Here is an 18,647-nt window from a genome sequence, read left to right on the forward strand (position 1 = left end):
GGAGCGGGGAGCTGATGGGGGGCTGCTGGTCCAACCTGTTTCCAAGCCCCCACCAGCTAGCTGCAACGGGCTGCTCTTCCTGCAAGCAGTGGACAAAGCAGGCAGCTGCCAAACATTATAAGAGAGCATTGCACAACTTTAAACGAGCATGTTTCCTAACTGATCAGTGACGTAACAATGAAACAACGTTAATCGGGACAACTTTAAGTGAGGAGTTACTGTACACTACAGAGCAATACTTCATTATCTCAGATATTACAGTGGAATACCTGTTGGCAAATGTTGACATCAATGGTACCCACTGTATTTGAATCAATGTGTTATATAATTATCCCTAGCAGAAAACATACTCTTAGAGATGACTAGGGAATAGAATATTTATATCTGAAGATGAGTATATGAAAAATGAATACAGTCTTAAAGTAAATATCAGAAAATGTATTCCACATGTCGTATCCGTGTAGCCATTCATTTTCTTCATGAGCAACATTTGTGTTTAGTCAGACTATGGAGAAATATATTAAGATGTGTGTATCTTTCATGGATTTTCTTTTATTTTTCTTGCATAAGAGTCAAGTGGTATCTTTCCTCCTTATAATGCAAAATTATTCAGCGGAATAACACCTCTTGCAGAAGCGTAGGAAGCAAGCATCTTTGCACTTTTGGCCTGTTCAGCAGAAGAATGAATAGTCTTACCCTGTAAAAAGCCAAAAGTGGTAAAGATTTAATTATAAACTTTCTTTCAAACCCGGTATTCCCAACCCCAAATGTTCAAAAATCATGAGTCAGGCTCTCCAAAAATCACAAGACTGGCTTTATAATCATGAGATTATGTAAAAATAATAGATTTTGTGTTCTTTTTATTTACCTTCTGCTTTTTGAGCTTTTAGGGTGCACTGAGCTCATATTTTGAAGCTTTTTCCACAGCCACGAGAACTAGAAACTTACTTTTTCATTAAGAATGAAGGCTGAAATCATCACATATCCACTTGACTCCAGGAGCTGGGGCTTTAAGGAAAACAATAATTATCATGAGACTCATGACAAAATCATGAGAGTTGGCAACACTGCAAACCCCATAGAATGAATACTACAGATTAATTAATTAAACTGAAAAACTTGCTGTATACAAGCTATTTTTGAATTTTCTAAATTCAAAAGTTACAACACAGGGTTGTGACTATAAGTGAAGTATGTACATGATTGTTTGGCTGCCTACACAGATACCTTATTTGGAATATCAGTAGCACACCGTAGCCTATAGCATCGAATGGTTTAGATGAGCAGCCATTCATAACACTGCAAATGTTATTTCTTATGTAGGGATTCTCATGTCTTACAGTGAATGGACATTGTCTATTGTGAAACTTTTGTACTGTAGTAAATGTGGTTGTTTGAAATAATCAGACAAAACAATTCCAATTGTGAATAGTGGTGCTTTATTTTTTCTCATCCTCAAAATAACTTCAGAGCTGATGTATTTAAACGATTTTTTACAATTACCTTCCTAATGATAAAAACTTTTGTGTTATATTTTACTCTAGGGCATTCTTGGCTCAGGCTTTGCATTAAAAGTACAAGAACAGCACCGTCAGAAACATTTTGAGAAAAGAAGGAATCCAGCTGCCAGTTTAATTCAGGTAAATATAAAAACAGTGAGAGGATTCAAATAGATTTCTATGTGCTTGTTAAGTAAACCTGTATTACCTCCTGTATTATGCAAAGTTCTGCAGAAATATTGTTTAATTGCCACAAGTTGAACATTTTGTTAAAATGAACTGTGTTCAATAAACACCTTGCATTTGTATAATGTTAGATTCAGCTTTACAATGCATGGTTCATGCATTGTTGAATTTCAGATTAATATCCATGCCAAAATGGCCAGGCAAAGATGCAAATTATGTGCAGTCCTGCTTGACATTTGATTATATAAATTACTTGGGAAAACAGATTTGATCGCTAAAGGACAGGATTAAGAGATAGCACAGCACTCTGGCCCAGATTCAATTACTTTTCACTACTAGAGAGTTCACAGTGCTGAGATGAGTAATACATTCCTTTAAAATGTAGAGTTTCCTGTCCAGAGAATTGCTTTCAATATCACCCAATCTAGGAGCTGGAAATATGGAATTGAATAGTTCAGTGTCATGAAATGATGAGCATCTTTTCACCTGTTGTCTTGAGGTGAAGGTGCAGATCAATGTTTTAAAAGAGATAAAAGTAAATAATTTTTTTAGTATATTTGATCATTTAAACTGTAATTTTGTACAATTATTTTAACTTTCTGATCATAGTGGATTGAAATGCTTGCTGATGACTTTCATACTGGAGGTCTCTAGCTCTAAACATACAAAAAAAAGAAAGAATGAAATCGGTTTCCTACTGAACTTTATTGTATTTGATGTACTGGACTGAAATGCAGATATTATCTTCATTTACTTGTTTTGGAAACCAACTCTTTTAAATGTGTACCATATATTGTCTTTCTTCATACTGGTGTGGAAAGTGAAAACAAAGAACCTGAGCAGTTCATATAACATTGTTTTGCTAAGCTCAAGACGATGACAAAGATATCTTTGGAATGTTCAGGCAGTTAATAAATTATTAATTGACAGCATAAATAAGTACTTTGCCGTTCCTTTTGCACCTGCTGTAGGATGAGTGAAACTCTCCAAGATATATACATTCTGATTGCATTCTTTGATGAGATTACAAGTTTGGTTGATCAAGGTAACTGCATAGAAGTAATATACTTAAACTTTTGTAAGGCATCTGACTTAGTACTGATGTGTCAGGGTCAGGTCATGGACGGACAGCCTAGTGGCTAGAATCAGTGTCAGACATCAGGAATCGGAGTCGGGAGGGATCAATCTAAGGTTAGGAGCTAAGGGTCAGCATCAGGAGTGGAGGCTAAGTCAGGAACCAGGAGTCAGAAGGAGGAGACAAAGTCAAGTCAGAAACCAGATATCAGAGGTAGGAAGTAAAGCCAAGATCAGGAACCAGGGATCAGAAGCAGAAGACACGCCTATCCAGAAACCTGGTATCAGAGCCAGGAGGAAAAGCCAAGGTCAGGAATCAGGGAGCAGAAGCAGGATGAGGAAGCAGGGTCTGTGGCAGCAGTTGGCTCTACATAATTGCAGAGAAAAACTTACTGAATCATCCCCAGCAGATGTTACTTAGTATGTTTGGACCAATTGGGAATGTCCTTCCAATCATACCCTCTGTGGGGGGGGATGTCCTGTGATGTGTGTGTGTCCATGAGGCTCATGACCTGCTGAGTGTTTTCACTACCAGAGCTGTTACATGGTAGCAAGGAAATGGTTGCTGCCCAGGGAATTTGCAAGCCTAGGTTCTAGACCTGCTGCTCTTAAAATCACCTCCCTGCGCAAGAGCAAATCTGTAGTATCATTTGCCCAGGCTTTTTGGGGATTGCCTTTGTGGAAAAACCGGGAAAACCGAGAAGTCTGCTGCTTGCCAGGGGCTAAGATTCGCAATGTGACGGAGAGACTGCCGAGACTCATCAAGCCCTCGGATCGCTACCCCTTCCTGCTTCTCCACGCGGGCACCAATGATACTGCCAAGAATGACCTTGAGCGGATCACTGCGGACTACGTGGCTCTGGGAAGAAGGATAAAGGAGTTGGAGGCGCAAGTGGTGTTCTCGTCCATCCTCCCCGTGGAAGGAAAAGACCTGGGTAGGGACCGTCGAATCGTGGAAGTCAACGAATGGCTACGCAGGTGGTGTCGGAGAGAAGGCTTTGGATTCTTTGACCATGGGATGGTGTTCCATGAAGGAGGAGTGCTGGGCAGAGACGGGCTCCATCTTACGAAGAGAGGGAAGAGCATCTTTGCCAGGAGGCTGGCTAACCTAGTGAGGAGGGCTTTAAACTAGGTTCACCGGGGGAAGGAGACCAAAGCCCTGAGGTAAGTGGGAAAGCGGGATACCGGGAGGAAGCACAGGCAGGAATGTCTGTGAGGGGAGGGCTCCTGCCTCATACTGGGAATGAGGGGCGATCAACAGGTTATCTCAAGTGCTTATATACAAATGCACAAAGCCTTGGAAACAAGCAGGGAGAACTGGAGGTCCTGGTGATGTCAAGGAACTATGACGTGATCGGAATAACAGAGACTTGGTGGGATAACTCACATGACTGGAGTACAGTCATGGATGGTTATAAACTGTTCAGGAAGGACAGGCAGGGCAGAAAAGGTGGGGGAGTAGCACTGTATCTAAGGGAGCAGTATGACTGCTCAGAGCTCTGGTACGAAACTGTGGAAAAAGCTGAGTGTCTCTGGATTAAGTTTAGAAGTGTGTGCAACAAGAGTGATGTAGTGGTGGGAGTCTGCTATAGACCACCGGACCAGGGGGATGAGGTGGATGAGGCTTTCTTCCGGCAACTCACGGAAGCTACTAGATCGCATGCCCTGATTCTCATGGGTGACTTTAATTTTCCTGATATCTGCTGGGAGAGCAATACAGCGGTGCATAGACAATCCAGGAAGTTTTTGGAAAGCGTAGGGGACAATTTCCTGGCGCAAGTGCTAGGGGAGCCAACTAGGGGGGGCGCTTTTCTTGACCTGCTGCTCACAAACCGGGTAGAATTAGTGGGGGAAGCAAAAGTGGATGGGAATCTGGGAGGCAGTGACCATGAGTTGGTTGAGTTCAGGATCCTGACGCAGGGAAGAAAGGTAAGCAGCAGGATACGGACCCTGGACTTCAGGAAAGCAGACTTCGACTCCCTCAGGGAACGGATGGCCAGGATCCCCTGGGGGACTAACATGAAGGGGAAGGGAGTCCAGGAGAGCTGGCTGTATTTCAAGGAATCCCTGTTGAGGTTACAGGGACAAACCATCCCGATGAGTCGAAAGAATAGTAAATATGGCAGGCGACCAGCTTGGCTTAATGATGAAATCCTAGCGGATCTTAAACATAAAAAAGAAGCTTACAAGAAGTGGAAGGTTGGACATATGACCAGGGAAGAGTATAAAAATATTGCTCGGGCATGTAGGAAAGATATCAGGAGGGCCAAATCGCACCTGGAGCTGCAGCTAGCAAGAGATGTCAAGAGTAACAAGAAGGGTTTCTTCAGGTATGTTGGCAACAAGAAGAAAGCCAAGGAAAGTGTGGGCCTCTTACTGAATGAAGGAGGCAATCTAGTGACAGAGGATGTGGAAAAAGCTAATGTACTCAATGCTTTTTTTGCCTCTGTTTTCACTAACAAGGTCAGCTCCCAGAGTGCTGCGCTGGGCATCACAAAATGGGGAAGAGATGGCCAGCCCTCTGTGGAGATAGAGGTGGTTAGGGACTATTTAGAAAAGCTGGACGTGCACAAGTCCATGGGGCCGGACGAGTTGCATCCGAGAGTGCTGAAGGAATTGGCGGCTGTGATTGCAGAGCCCTTGGCCATTATCTTTGAAAACTCGTGGCGAACGGGGGAAGTCCCGGATGACTGGAAAAAGGCTAATGTAGTGCCAATCTTTAAAAAAGGGAAGAAGGAGGATCCTGGGAACTACAGGCCAGTCAGCCTCACCTCAGTCCCTGGAAAAATCATGGAGCAGGTCCTCAAAGAATCAATCCTGAAGCACTTGCATGAGAGGAAAGTGATCAGGAACAGTCAGCATGGATTCACCAAGGGAAGGTCATGCCTGACTAATCTAATCGCCTTTTATGATGAGATTACTGGTTCTGTGGATGAAGGGAAAGCAGTGGATGTATTGTTTCTTGACTTTAGCAAAGCTTTTGACACGGTCTCCCACAGTATTCTTGTCAGCAAGTTAAGGAAGTATGGGCTGGATGAATGCACTATAAGGTGGGTAGAAAGCTGGCTAGATTGTCGGGCTCAACGGGTAGTGATCAATGGCTCCATGTCTAGTTGGCAGCCGGTGTCAAGTGGAGTGCCCCAGGGGTCGGTCCTGGGGCCGGTTTTGTTCAATATCTTCATAAATGATCTGGAGGATGGTGTGGATTGCACTCTCAGCAAATTTGCGGATGATACTAAACTGGGAGGAGTGGTAGATACGCTGGAGGGGAGGGATAGGATACAGAAGGACCTAGACAAATTGGAGGATTGGGCCAAAAGAAATCTGATGAGGTTCAATAAGGATAAGTGCAGGGTCCTGCACTTAGGATGCAAGAATCCAATGCACCGCTACAGACTAGGGACCAAATGGCTAGGCAGCAGTTCTGCGGAAAAGGACCTAGGGGTGACAGTGGACGAGAAGCTGGATATGAGTCAGCAGTGTGCCCTTGTTGCCAAGAAGGCCAATGGCATTTTGGGATGTATAAGTAGGGGCATAGCGAGCAGATCGAGGGATGTGATCGTTCCCCTCTATTCGACACTGGTGAGGCCTCATCTGGAGTACTGTGTCCAGTTTTGGGCCCCACACTACAAGAAGGATGTGGATAAATTGGAGAGAGTTCAGCGAATGGCAACAAAAATGATTAGGGGTCTAGAGCACATGACTTATGAGGAGAGGCTGAGGGAGCTGGGATTGTTTAGTCTGCAGAAGAGAAGAATGAGGGGGGATTTGATAGCTGCTTTCAACTACCTGAAAGGGGGTTCCAAAGAGGATGGCTCTAGACTGTTCTCAATGGTAGCAGATGACAGAACGAGGAGTAATGGTCTCAAGTTGCAATGGGGGAGGTTTAGATTGGATATTAGGAAAAACTTTTTCACTAAGAGGGTGGTGAAACACTGGAATACGTTACCTAGGGAGGTGGTAGAATCTCCTTCCTTAGAGGTTTTTAAGGTCAGGCTTGACAAAGCCCTGGCTGGGATGATTTAACTGGGAATTGGTCCTGCTTCGAGCAGGGGGTTGGACTAGATGACCTTCTGGGGTCCCTTCCAACCCTGATATTCTATGATTCTATGAAAGCCTCTATAAGTTGGGAGCTTGTACATGGTGGGCTGGTTCCCAGGACTGCTCCTTGGGGCCATATGCCTCCCAGTTCACAAAGTACCCAGCTTGATCCTGGAATCCAGTATGGTTGGGACTAGGTGTTCTTCATGGTGCTGGACATGGATGGGTGGCAGAGGTGGTTACGTTCAGCCCAGAAACGGGCCATTCTGTGAATGGCTTCAAAAGAGAGATTGGAAAACAGGGTGTATTTTGAGTCACCTAGGCAGGCAGAGTTTAACGGTGGCAGAATTAATTAGTTGGCGGATCTGAAATGGTCCAAGATATCAGTGATCTAGTTTATGGGGTGGTCTGGTGTGGAGATGTTTGGTTGTGAGCCAAACCTTCTGGCCTACCTTGAATTCCGGGCCACGCTGTCTCCAGTGATCCGCATGTTGCTTGTAAGCATCTGCCATGGGGTCCACTCACCGCCTCCTCCTGCCGCTCTGGGGATTAGCTCCTTTCAGGTGCTGTGCCCTCCTCTGGCGGTCTGTCCACCTGTCTCTGCATGCCAGGTGCTCCTTCATGACTTAGCCCTCCAGTCAAGTCACTATGCATGTTTCTCCCTTCCAGTGTATCACAGTCTTTAGAAGCAAACTGTCCCAGGCAGTCCACTCTCCACTGCCGGGTCTGTGCCTCTTCCCCAGTGGCTGGTAGGGGAACCTTCATAACTTCAGATACACTAAGAGTTTGGTTAGGGAATGTTATGTCAATCAAGACCTCCAGGGGCTGCATGTCATATGGTGTGTGTGGGCTCATGAGTTGACTTTTGTTTTTCCCGGTGAGAGGTCCACCCCAGCTTTTCCCTCCACACTCGGCCTCTTCCCCCAAGGCCCCACCCCACTCTGCCTCTTCCCTTACCCGCTCCGCCCGCTCCCCGAGTGCCTACTGTCCACTCCTCTCTGCCCCCACCCCAAGGCTCCTCCCCTGCGCACCACTCACTCCTCTCTGCCCCGAGACCCCGCCTGCCCACTGCTGACTTCTCTCCACCCCCAAGACCCTCCTACCTGCCACTTGCCCCTCTCTGCCCCTCTGAGCACTTCCCACCCACTGCTCTGCCCCCTCCCCCGAGGCCCCCCCCCGCCCACCGCTCACTCCTTTCTGCCCCCTCCTGCCTGAAGAGTGAGTAGTGAAGAGTGAGTGAGAAGAGTGAGTGGTGCAGACCTTGGGGCAAGAGGCAGAGTGAGGGCTGGAAGAGGCACAACACAGGTGGGGCACAGTCCATGGGTGCTGAGCACCCCCTCTTTTTTTTATCCGTGGGTGATTGTGCCTCAGAGCACACACAAAGTCAGTGCCTATGTGTGTGGGTGCCTCTGACTCATGACCTGCCAAGTATTTCTGCTGCTAGCTGGTGGCATAGGGACAGTTGCTGTCCTGGGAGCCTGCAGGCTCAGGTTCTGGACCTGCTGCTCCTAACACAACAATATTCTAATTAAAGGATTAGCACTGTACAGTATCAATAAGGCACCCGTTAAATGGATTAAGAACTGGCTAACTGACGGATCTCAAAAAGTAGTTGTCTGTGGAGAATGCAGATATTTCTAGAGCCGTTCCACAGGGATCAGCACTAGGCCTGACACTATTCAACATTTTCATCAATGATCTGGACGTAAATATAAAATTACAGCAGATAAGATTGGTGGATGACACAAAGGTTGGCAGAGTGGTAAATACTGATGAGGAAGAGGAAGTCATATAGCGTAGTCTGGACTTTTTGGTAAAATGGGCCCATTCAAACAAAATGTGTGTTAATGCAGCCAAATGCAAATATTCATCTATGAAGAATAAATGCAGGCCATACTTGTAGAATGGGGACTGTATCCCGGAAAGCAGTGACTCTGAAAAGGACTTAGTGAACAAGTAACCCAGTGTGATGCTATGGCAAAAAGGGATAATGTGGTCCTTGGATATTACCTCTGTATACAGTAATGGTGAGAATGGTACTGGAATAATGCATCCAGTTCTGGTGTCCACATTTTAACAAGGATACTGATAAATTGCAGAGCATGAGGAAAAGAGTCATAAAAATTATTCAAGCACTGGAGATAATGCTTTACAGTAAGAGACTCAGTCTGTTTAGTTTATCAAAAAGAAGACTGAGAGGTGACTTGATTGCAGCGTATAAGTGAGGGGTGCAGGAATAGGGCAGGTTTCCGAGGGTCATGGTCCTCCCACTTCTTATGGCCGTGACTTCCGCATCCTCCTTGAGAGAATCACAGACTTAATAATAAGGTATTCAAAAGCTCTATTTATTTTTTCACACATTCAGTAGCAATAAAAAATGCACATTTGCAACTGAATAAGTGCAAAACCTGTTGTTAGTTTCAAGAGCCCTGATTTTTCAAGTGTGATGGCATTGGAATTAGCATTCAGATCCTCCACTGTCATGCCCCGATGTAGCAATTTACACATATGCAAAGCAGGTGTGAAATGCTACCAAGGGAGAATGGTAGTATGTTACACCTATTTTGCATTCTCTTCACACAGATGTAAATCACTAGCTGGGATGCAGAACAGTGGAGAATCAGGCTTAATATTTCTATTCTTTCACTCCAGTTGGTACTAAATATGTCCAGGCAAAGGGCATTGAAAGGACTATATAGACATAGATTCTAAGCTGGTGTAAATTGGTGTCTCTCTATTGATGTCAGTGAAGACCTGGTCCATATTAGTATGGCATGACAGTACATATTGGAAATGATGGAACAATGTCCAGGAAACCTTTTAACCTAACTGGCTAGATCCTCAGCTTGTGTTAGTTGGTGAAGCCAATGTAGCTACAATTTAACTACAACACCTTATACCAGATGAAGATCTGGCTCACCATTTTTGTCCAATTATAAATCTAAAAGTTGAAAATACTTTTGATACTGTATATTTGCTTTCCACCCACCAAATTATTTGTTTCGTCAAAAATGCCTGAGCCAAGGGGAATATTCTACCTTTCCTCTAATTTTTTTTGTGGTTGGTTTTCATTATCATTTGCAAACTATATTATGACTAGAGCTGGGTGAATATTTTTCAGTGAAAAGTCAAACCAAACTATTTGCACATTTGGATTGAATTGGGCAAATAGTTTCAGCGGAATGAAAAATGAAAAAAATTGGAAAAAGTCTCAATCGTTCATTTTGATATTTTCAAAACAAAACATTTTGACTTTTAATTTTGAAACAAGGTTTCATTTCTGTATTTAACTAGGTTTGTTTAAAAAACATTTTAAAGGTTAAAAAACACCCAAAACAAAACATTCCCCTCGCCCCCCCCCAAAAAATATCAGGTTGAATGATTCTGGGGGGGGTTGTTTTGGTGAGAAAAACTGAAAAAACTACATGAATTTTTGAACCTGAAACAATTTTTTCCTCATTTTTCAGTTTGGTCCCAAACCAAAAAAAAAAAAAAAGTATTTGGTGAGCTCTAATTCTTACACCCTTCTTACTTCAGTCTGCAACTTTGTGAAAGTTTCTCCTGTGGGATTTTTACAAATAAATCACTGCACTGCTTACTATGCACCTTCTGTTTACTGGCTGTATTGTGATATTTACCCAGAGATTATTAGCCATATTTTACCATGTCTTGATTAGCAATTTTTGCTAGATTTTGTTGGTATTAATGTTTATTTAGACAGCCTAACAGGTAATGTTCTTGGTTTGAACAAAGTCCAGACTTTCCATAATCAATATGGTGGCATTTTCATTTCATATATTGTTGGTTCCTTTGTGCTTTTCTATTGTTTCCTCATACCAGGCTGCTTGGCGGTTTTATTCCACTGATTCCAGCCGAACAAACCTGACAGCCACCTGGCGATATTATGAAAGTATTCTTCCACCCCTCAGGCATGTATCAGTGCTATGAATGATAAAAAAAAGCCATGACTTGTATTGGTTTACTAATCTGCTTTTCAATTTTTGTTTCATCCCCTGCTCCCTCTTGCCTTGTTTTTCTTTTTATCATATATCCTGCACGTAGTGTGTATGGCGTAGTTATGCGGCTGATGAGAAATCGGTTTCCATTGCTACCTGGAAGCCTCATTTGAAGGCCTTGCATACCTGCAGCCCTACAAAGTAGGTACAAATATGGCAGCTGGTGCTGTTCTTGATGTCTGTTCAAGCTTATAGAAAATTAGTATTTCTGTTTTGTTTCTCTCTCTCTCTCCTCTCTCTCTCACTAATTCCTTTCATTAAGGTCTCAACTAACAAATCTGGCCAGTATTATAGAGACTTCAACCACAGTGAGGATAAATAGAATCCATTTCCATTTATCTATGAAATATTACTGTACTAAAGTAAAGTAAAGCATTTTCTCACAAACCCTCAGCTGTGAAGGTTAATATTTTACCTTAATAATAATATTTGCACCGTACCAGCTATGTTTTAACTGTAAGCAATACACACATTAATAATCAGAGCCTCCATTTCCAAGTCACACTAATTCATCCTATTTACTGTAGTAAAGATGTGTTACTATTTATAGGGCTCATACCTATTGGTTTCCATACAACATGCTTTCTTCATAACTCAGCGAATGGTGCTTACTGATTGACTGAAGAACTAACAGCTACCCTCGATCTTGGAATTTGGGATTATGTACCAGCTCCTCAACTGGTGTAAATCAGGTTAGCTCCACTTAAGTCAATGGAGCTGTGCCACACCAGCTGTGGATCAGGCCCATAGAATTTTTGAGACCAGAATCAGATATATTTGGAAGCTCATGTAATCATTTATCCACTACAAGCATTTCCTGTTTCTCTAATTACATTGCTTTAAACATAAACTACATTTCTCTGAGTAGAAATTTAAATTTCTCTTTGTTATCCTTATTAATCTTTTTAAATCAGCATGTTTACTTTTCTAGTGGCAAATCCTCTGTAGGGGAGCATAGGCAATATAATTAATGCAGTGACTGCTCTTTATTCTCATGGGCAGTATTATTCTACATTGCACTATGAGGCTTTAGAAACATCTGTGCTTCCAAAGTGGCAAAGAACTTTATGACATTCCACCTCTTGGGAATGTAGCCTTTAGTTATAACTTCATATACACTAAGAGTTTAGTTAGGGGATATTATGTCTTCAGATATACACACATGTAATCAATAGAATAAAACCATGTATTGTACCTCTAATGTAAGAATTTGGCCAATAGAGAGTACACTGATGTCACAACCTGGATGAAAATTCTCAGTGCTTTGGCAGAAATTCACCCTTTAAGAGGAATGGTCCAAGATTGTTCCGTAGCTCTGAAAAAATTTAACACAAGGCAGTATGTCACTGCCCCAAATGTGGGGCATATACTTTGGAATGGAGAATACTAAGTACAGCTTTGAAAGGTACACAGTGATAGCCTTGCATGAAAGGTGTAATAGAAGTCCTAAGTATTATTATTGTTGTTGTTATTATGGCCAGTGCAAGAGACCAGCTGTTCATCTCAAACGTGTGATGAACACCCACGCAACCGTAAAGAGGAGATTATGTGCCAGATAAATTTAGCCAAAAAGGGTTGGCTGACTACAGAAAGCTGATCTGTGAATTTCAAAGAGTTTAGAAGAACTGAGCCATAAGTGATCTATTACCACAAGTATTCATCCTGAATACTTCAAACTAAAAGTAGCTTTCAGATTAAAAGTTATCACAGAGTTCACAAATATTGATTTTAATAATTTTGTTTGAGACAAATAGATATTCAGGTATAGGGCAACTTTTGCATAGATGAATTAATATGAAGCTATATAAATAAGCTATATCCTATCTGAAATAGTCTAGAATACAATTATAGCCCAAGAAAAATAAAGCATAATAATCATTATTTTAAAGAAATCCATTGCTGTGCTATCACAGTCCTAATTAAATCAAACATGTTTCATTACTGCAGATAACTTTATCAAATAAAAAGTCTACAGCTTTCTGTTATATATGTGTCACCAATGCATTTTGCCTAAGTAAGTGCTTTGCCAACTCAGTCTGCAGTGGTATGTATTCAGCAAGTTATGCATGTATTAAGGTGACTGAGAAGTTTATTTTTCAGAAATATTGTAGTTCTGAATGTTGCTTGAATGTTTTGTGCTTGCACTATAACCTGTGTATTTCACATTAATTTAATTAACACATCCATTTACAATTTAGCATTTATCTAACACCATCTGTAACTGAGTATTAATAATTACTATCTGCATAACAAAGTTGTTTTTTCTCCCCATACCCTGACACCTGAAGGAAAGAACAAGGGGAAACATCTAACAGGTTTGTCGTTTCTCTATTTGTTATATATTTTTAAATCTCCAAATTTTATAACGGGGTTTTGAATGTCTTTTGTATGGTAGGTTCAAAATAGGTTGGCTAACACGGAGTTGTAATAGTTGGAAAATCATTTCTGTAAACTTTTATTACTATTGTCTGAAATCTCATTTTTATTTGTCCTACATTAGCAGCTTAATTTAGCAGAAATTTGCCTTTTTGTCTCCGTTTTCCCACGGGAAAATCTAGGGGACTACTAATCTTCATAGCCACAGAGCACACCCTTATTCTGAGGGAAGATCCCAGCTCTAGTTACTGCAGAATAATGACTTAAGCATTCTCTCCAGTTCAGAGTCTGTGCACCAGATTCTGCCATAAGATAGATGGGCACAACTCCCACTGATTTTGGTGGAGGTTGTAGCTGCGTCTTTGAATCTGGCCTTCTAATTTCAGAGAATCCATCATCATTCTAACACCAAGGAGGGATCTTCCCTCGCTTAGTTGTATGTCAGTCAGAAGACACAACCTGTAAATACTGCTCTTCCCCTTACTGACAGCTCAGATCCAGAGAGCAGAGTCAGAAAAGGGCCAGGTGGCTGGAAGAGTAACTACACCAGTGGTTCTCAACCTGTGGCCCAGTCAGCACAAAGTTGTGGCCCATGTGACATCCTCAGGGCCGTAGAGGTAGTATTGACTGTGGCCCACATAACACATTGCAGGCCACATATGGGGCTCACAATGGTAAATAGGTTGAGAACCACTGAACTACACCATCCCAAAAACTAGTGTTCAGGAGTCAATTCTCCAGTACAAAAGTGATCAAGGAAGGAATGGTGGAGCTTATCTCACCACCTGCATGACACCCAAAAACATTTTTTTTAAAGAAATAAAATATAGTCCAGAGCCAAACCAGCCCACAAGTGCAGCTGCATATGGGACATATTACAGTCCTGTAACACTTACAGGCTGTGGAGCCACATTTGAGGAGTTTGGACATCCCAACAGTCTAAAACATGAAAGTTAGGTGAACTTGTTTACATCTCCCTAGTGGGCCTGCAACTTGCCACTTGTCCTTCTCGCTTTTGAAGCTACGGTATTCTGATTCTTCTCTTGATGTGCATGTAACTCCTATTAACGTTACACACATACTTCTTGAGGTCCTAGATTCATTCTAAGATATCCATTACATCCACTTTATTTAGTCTGTCTTTCACATATAACCAGTTTGTTATTGTTGTCGAACTTGTGTCTTTTCATATATAAATATATTCCCTCATTGAGCCCGCTAACAATTTACTCTTTTTACACTGAACAGTATAACACGTGATCAGAACTTTCAAATACTATTCATACTTCCTTTTTCTTTTAACAACAGTGCTGAAAAACTGATTTCAGATTTTATAAAAAGCTGTTTGTAGATGTGATTGGTCATTGCTTTGAGCAGGGGGTTGAACTAGATGACCTCCTGAGGTCCCTTCCAACCCTGATATTCTATGATTCTATGATTACTTATCCCCTTACATTATTTTCTCAAAAAGAATGATTTAGACAAAAGAGAAGGGAATAATTCCCACCTTGACAGGTGAGCCTTTATACACACAGTTCCCTTTACCATAAATAGAAAATACTCATATAAATCCCTGAACATCAAGATGATAGTATATCCTATGATTAAGATAATGGTTCATATTTTAAAGTAGTCTAGGGGATTTAACCATATATCTTCAATGACTTTTCATTGAATTAATACTAATGGAAGATGTGTGGCCATATCCCCTTTGAAAATCTCAACCAGTCTTTTCTGTTGTTGCCGTATATTGAGTAGGAATCAAAATGCACTTTTTTGCATGGCATTAAAACACTTTACAACAGCTTATATACAATAGCATGTTAAAATTGAATTTTCCCAAGGAAAAAGAAATACAATTGAAAAGTTTTAAAGATTATCAATCATTTTTAATTTTTAACTGATATCTTTGACTTCAGTGTAAACCTGCTGACCATTCATTGCCTTTTTAAGTGAAGTTAAGTATTGTGTTGTTGTCAGTGGCTGTTAATAGTTCCTACAGTGTTGTATGGCTGTATGTTTACATCAGTTAAAAAATATGTAATGAATGTAGTCTTTTGCATTAAATATGTAAATGCAATGTTCTGCAATGCACTTTCTAGAGTTAACTATCTTCTAGTCTTTAACTTCTTTTTACTGTGATGCTTAGTGACTTGCATGTGATGCTATGTGAACTAAATAAATGGTGTCTTTATATTAAAATGTGTTTGTATTCGCAGTGCATTGAATTGCTTTGTGAACATGGTTTTTCTTCTTAATTCTGTTTTAATAAAACAAACAAGAAATGTTTATCCATTTATCTGGAAATTATTTTAATTTCTTGCCTATAAAAATGAATTTTGGACATATTATAACATTTTTTATTCATTAACTCCTATTTGGACCTAGAACCTTTCAGAGTGTGGCTAAGTTGTCACTCTGTGTTTGGAGGATAGAACTGAGCCTTTGAGCTATACAGGAACATTAATTTTGCTAACAAAATGCACAACAGTTTATATTTAGTATTTCTAAACATTATATAGAGGTGCTGTTTTGTTTTTTCTCTTTTATAAAATTAGACTGTATTTTTCTAGTATTTTCTTTGGTGTAAAATAGATTATTCTGTAAATCATTGTTAGAATTCTGCAAGCCATTTTAAATCTGAATTCCTATACACTGCATTCATATATATATTTAACAATTTATTCATCATGAGTGAAATTCACCCCTGTGCAGAGGACCAGCACAAGGTCAGTGCAGAACATTTCACTTAAGCCCTATCTATATTCAGACCTTCCAGGAGCCTCAGGAGCATAGGCCTTGGGATGATTCTCTCTGCAGGAAAGTAAATTTCACCCAATTTTTATTATCCTTTTAAATAGAAGTACTAAATAGTGGGCCTGATCGTCCATCCATTACTCTAGCAATACTCTCTATTACAGGCCATGGGAGTTTTGCCTGCCTAGGAGTTCAAGAAAAGACCTATTATTCTACTAATTTTGATTGGTTCTTTCAAATGTATTATATTTTGGAATCTCCATATACAATATTGTATTTGTTTCTCATAGCAGATTTAAAATTAAATGATTACCTTGTTTATTATCTTTGCCTCCACCATTGTGAAAAAAGAATTGTCAGTAATCTGGAACCTGTCTTGGCTTATATGGAAAACCTAACTCCTTTCCTAGTAGTGGAATGCTTAGTAATACAATCCTCTATTTCCCCTCACTCCTAGTAAGCTTTGTAGTAATAAACAGAAGCTCTTCAGGATGTACAGCTCTCGGAAACATAGGTATCCAGCATCCTATCTATTCACATGATATTTGAGAATGCCACTAACATCAGGTGCATGATCAGTTTACTTCCCCTTCTTAGTGCTTTACAATTTCTTACTTCTCCTAGGGTCCTTTCTTGATTTTTTTAAGTGCTTGTAATTTTCCCTGTTGCTTGTTGCCTGCAGTGCTGTATTAATATAATGGCAATAAAGTGTTGTATATTATAGTATACTGTGTCAGCACCTCAAAATTCATGCAATTGACAACTGCAGAGTGCAGCACGCATTGGCTTTTCTAAGCCTGGGTGCCCTCTTCCGCCTGAGACTTGAACTTTTGGAATGTTTGATCCTATAAAGAGCTAAAACAGTTCTTGGCTATTTGGATAACTACATTTTCCTAAATCCAAGAGGATTATTGCAACAGCGGAGGCTGTGTTCCCATGTCAAATAAATGTTAATTAGTGGGAAATACTAAGGTATCTCATGCTAGGCTATTTCAATAACTTAAATTTACGGTTGCTACTGAGAAGTATTCCCTTGGAGACAGTGCCTGAATCAGTGCATTATCTACAGTGTAGAGGACTGCATGCTAAAACAATGGTTTGCTTCAGCTGGACTCTGTTGACCTTTTTATCTCTTGCCAAACATGGTAATTTCTAGCTTATGAATCTCAGGGGAGAATCCTCTGCTCTATGCCAAAAACTTGCTACATCAATTTTTTTAAAGTTTTTTTTAATGATTTCAAAAAGTCATTATAATCCCAGACTGAAATTATAAAGTGAGCAAAAATATAGTTTCTATTTGTCCAGAGACTAATTTGAAATAAATGCACTATTTTTCAACACCATTCACAAAAAGCTTCAAATGTATTCTTTTAAAATTCCATTACTACATTGAAATCTAAACTAAAATTACTTCCTTGTAATTCTTGCCTACGCTCATAGAAGGTGCGAGGTATAACATCACCATTCTTGGGTTCACACTTCTAGCATGAGGCTGGTGGAGAAGTTTTACATCTTAAACTTCTAGGGCTGGATTATCAAATACATGTGTGTGACTCAGTTTGATTTCAATAGGTGTCATGTGTACCCAGTTGGAGTAATCGGGCTCCTAAAGTAATTTGGTCCACTAGAGAATATTGCTCACTACCCCTCCAGTGAAGCCACAGTGACCCCTAGTGTGTCCCCCCCAGCAGTTCCTTCATAAGTGAAGGATAGAAAATAAAGAATTTGGGAAAAACTAAAAGGAGTACAAAGCCCTGTGCAAGAGAACAGTTCATGTGTATGTTGACTAGCGGGGTGGAGGACTAAGTGGGTGAGATGTTATAACTAATGCCTTCAGAGTACAAAAATGAAAGAGAAGTCATTTTCTTTTTTCCAAAGGTTCCAGTTGTAACTGATCCCTACTCTTAGGGCAGGTCTACATTACCGCTTAAGGGCTTGTCTTCACAACAGGGGTAAGTTGACCGAAGTTGCGCTATTCTAGCTACATGAATAACGTAGCTGGAGTCAACATAACTTAGGTCGACTTACTCCAATGCCTTCACTGCGCTGCGTCGACGGGAGACACTCTCCGGTCGACTCACCTTAATCTTCTTGGGGAGCTGGAGTACCGGGGTCGACCGAAGAGTGCTTTGCTGTCGATTTAGCGGGTCTTCACTAGACTCGCTAAATCGACACCCGCTGCATCGATAGCAGCAGTGTTGATCTCTCCATAGTGAAGACTAGCCCTGAGTCAATCTAATTTATGTCACTCAGAGGTATGAAAAAGTCCCTCCTCCTGAGCAATGCAAGTTTTGCGCTGTCCATACCAGCACTATGTCGGCGGGAGACACTCTCCCGCCTACATAGCTTATGCGTCTCGCCGAGGTGCCGTCAGCATAGCACATCTTCAACAGACACAATACCGTGGTGAAGCTGCATCAGTGCAGCTGCACGGATGTAGCGCTGTAGTGTAGGCTTGCCCTCCAAGACGTTAAAGCTCCAGCACTATAGCTATAGAAATATACAGAATTCTGCAACAGGCAACAAAAGAACACAGTAGGTCCAAGAAGATTATCATTGTCAAAGTCAAGAAATAGAAAGGCATAAAAGATTAAACAGATAAAATATAAGCAACAAAGAACAGAGTCATCCCCCCAAAAAGAACAAAATTGCTATACGGTAGGGATAGTGGGGCTCATTCAGGTTCTGTACACTTGGG

The 18,647-nt window shown here is 41.0% G+C and overlaps 1 protein-coding gene across 1 annotated transcript in view; it reads left to right on the plus strand.

Annotated features, from left to right (window-relative positions):
- Positions 1-18,647, plus strand: part of KCNQ5 (potassium voltage-gated channel subfamily Q member 5) — a 533,682-nt gene that overhangs the window by 476,671 nt on the left and 38,364 nt on the right. Inside the window, exons 7-9 of the mRNA XM_037894324.2 lie at positions 1,545-1,640; positions 10,863-10,957; positions 13,105-13,131. Coding sequence (XP_037750252.1) covers positions 1,545-1,640; positions 10,863-10,957; positions 13,105-13,131 — 218 coding nt within the window. The remainder of the gene's footprint in view (positions 1-1,544; positions 1,641-10,862; positions 10,958-13,104; positions 13,132-18,647) is intronic.

The sequence above is a fragment of the Chelonia mydas genome, chromosome 3 (assembly GCF_015237465.2).
Source record: "Chelonia mydas isolate rCheMyd1 chromosome 3, rCheMyd1.pri.v2, whole genome shotgun sequence".
Classification (NCBI taxonomy): Eukaryota; Metazoa; Chordata; order Testudines; family Cheloniidae; genus Chelonia; species Chelonia mydas.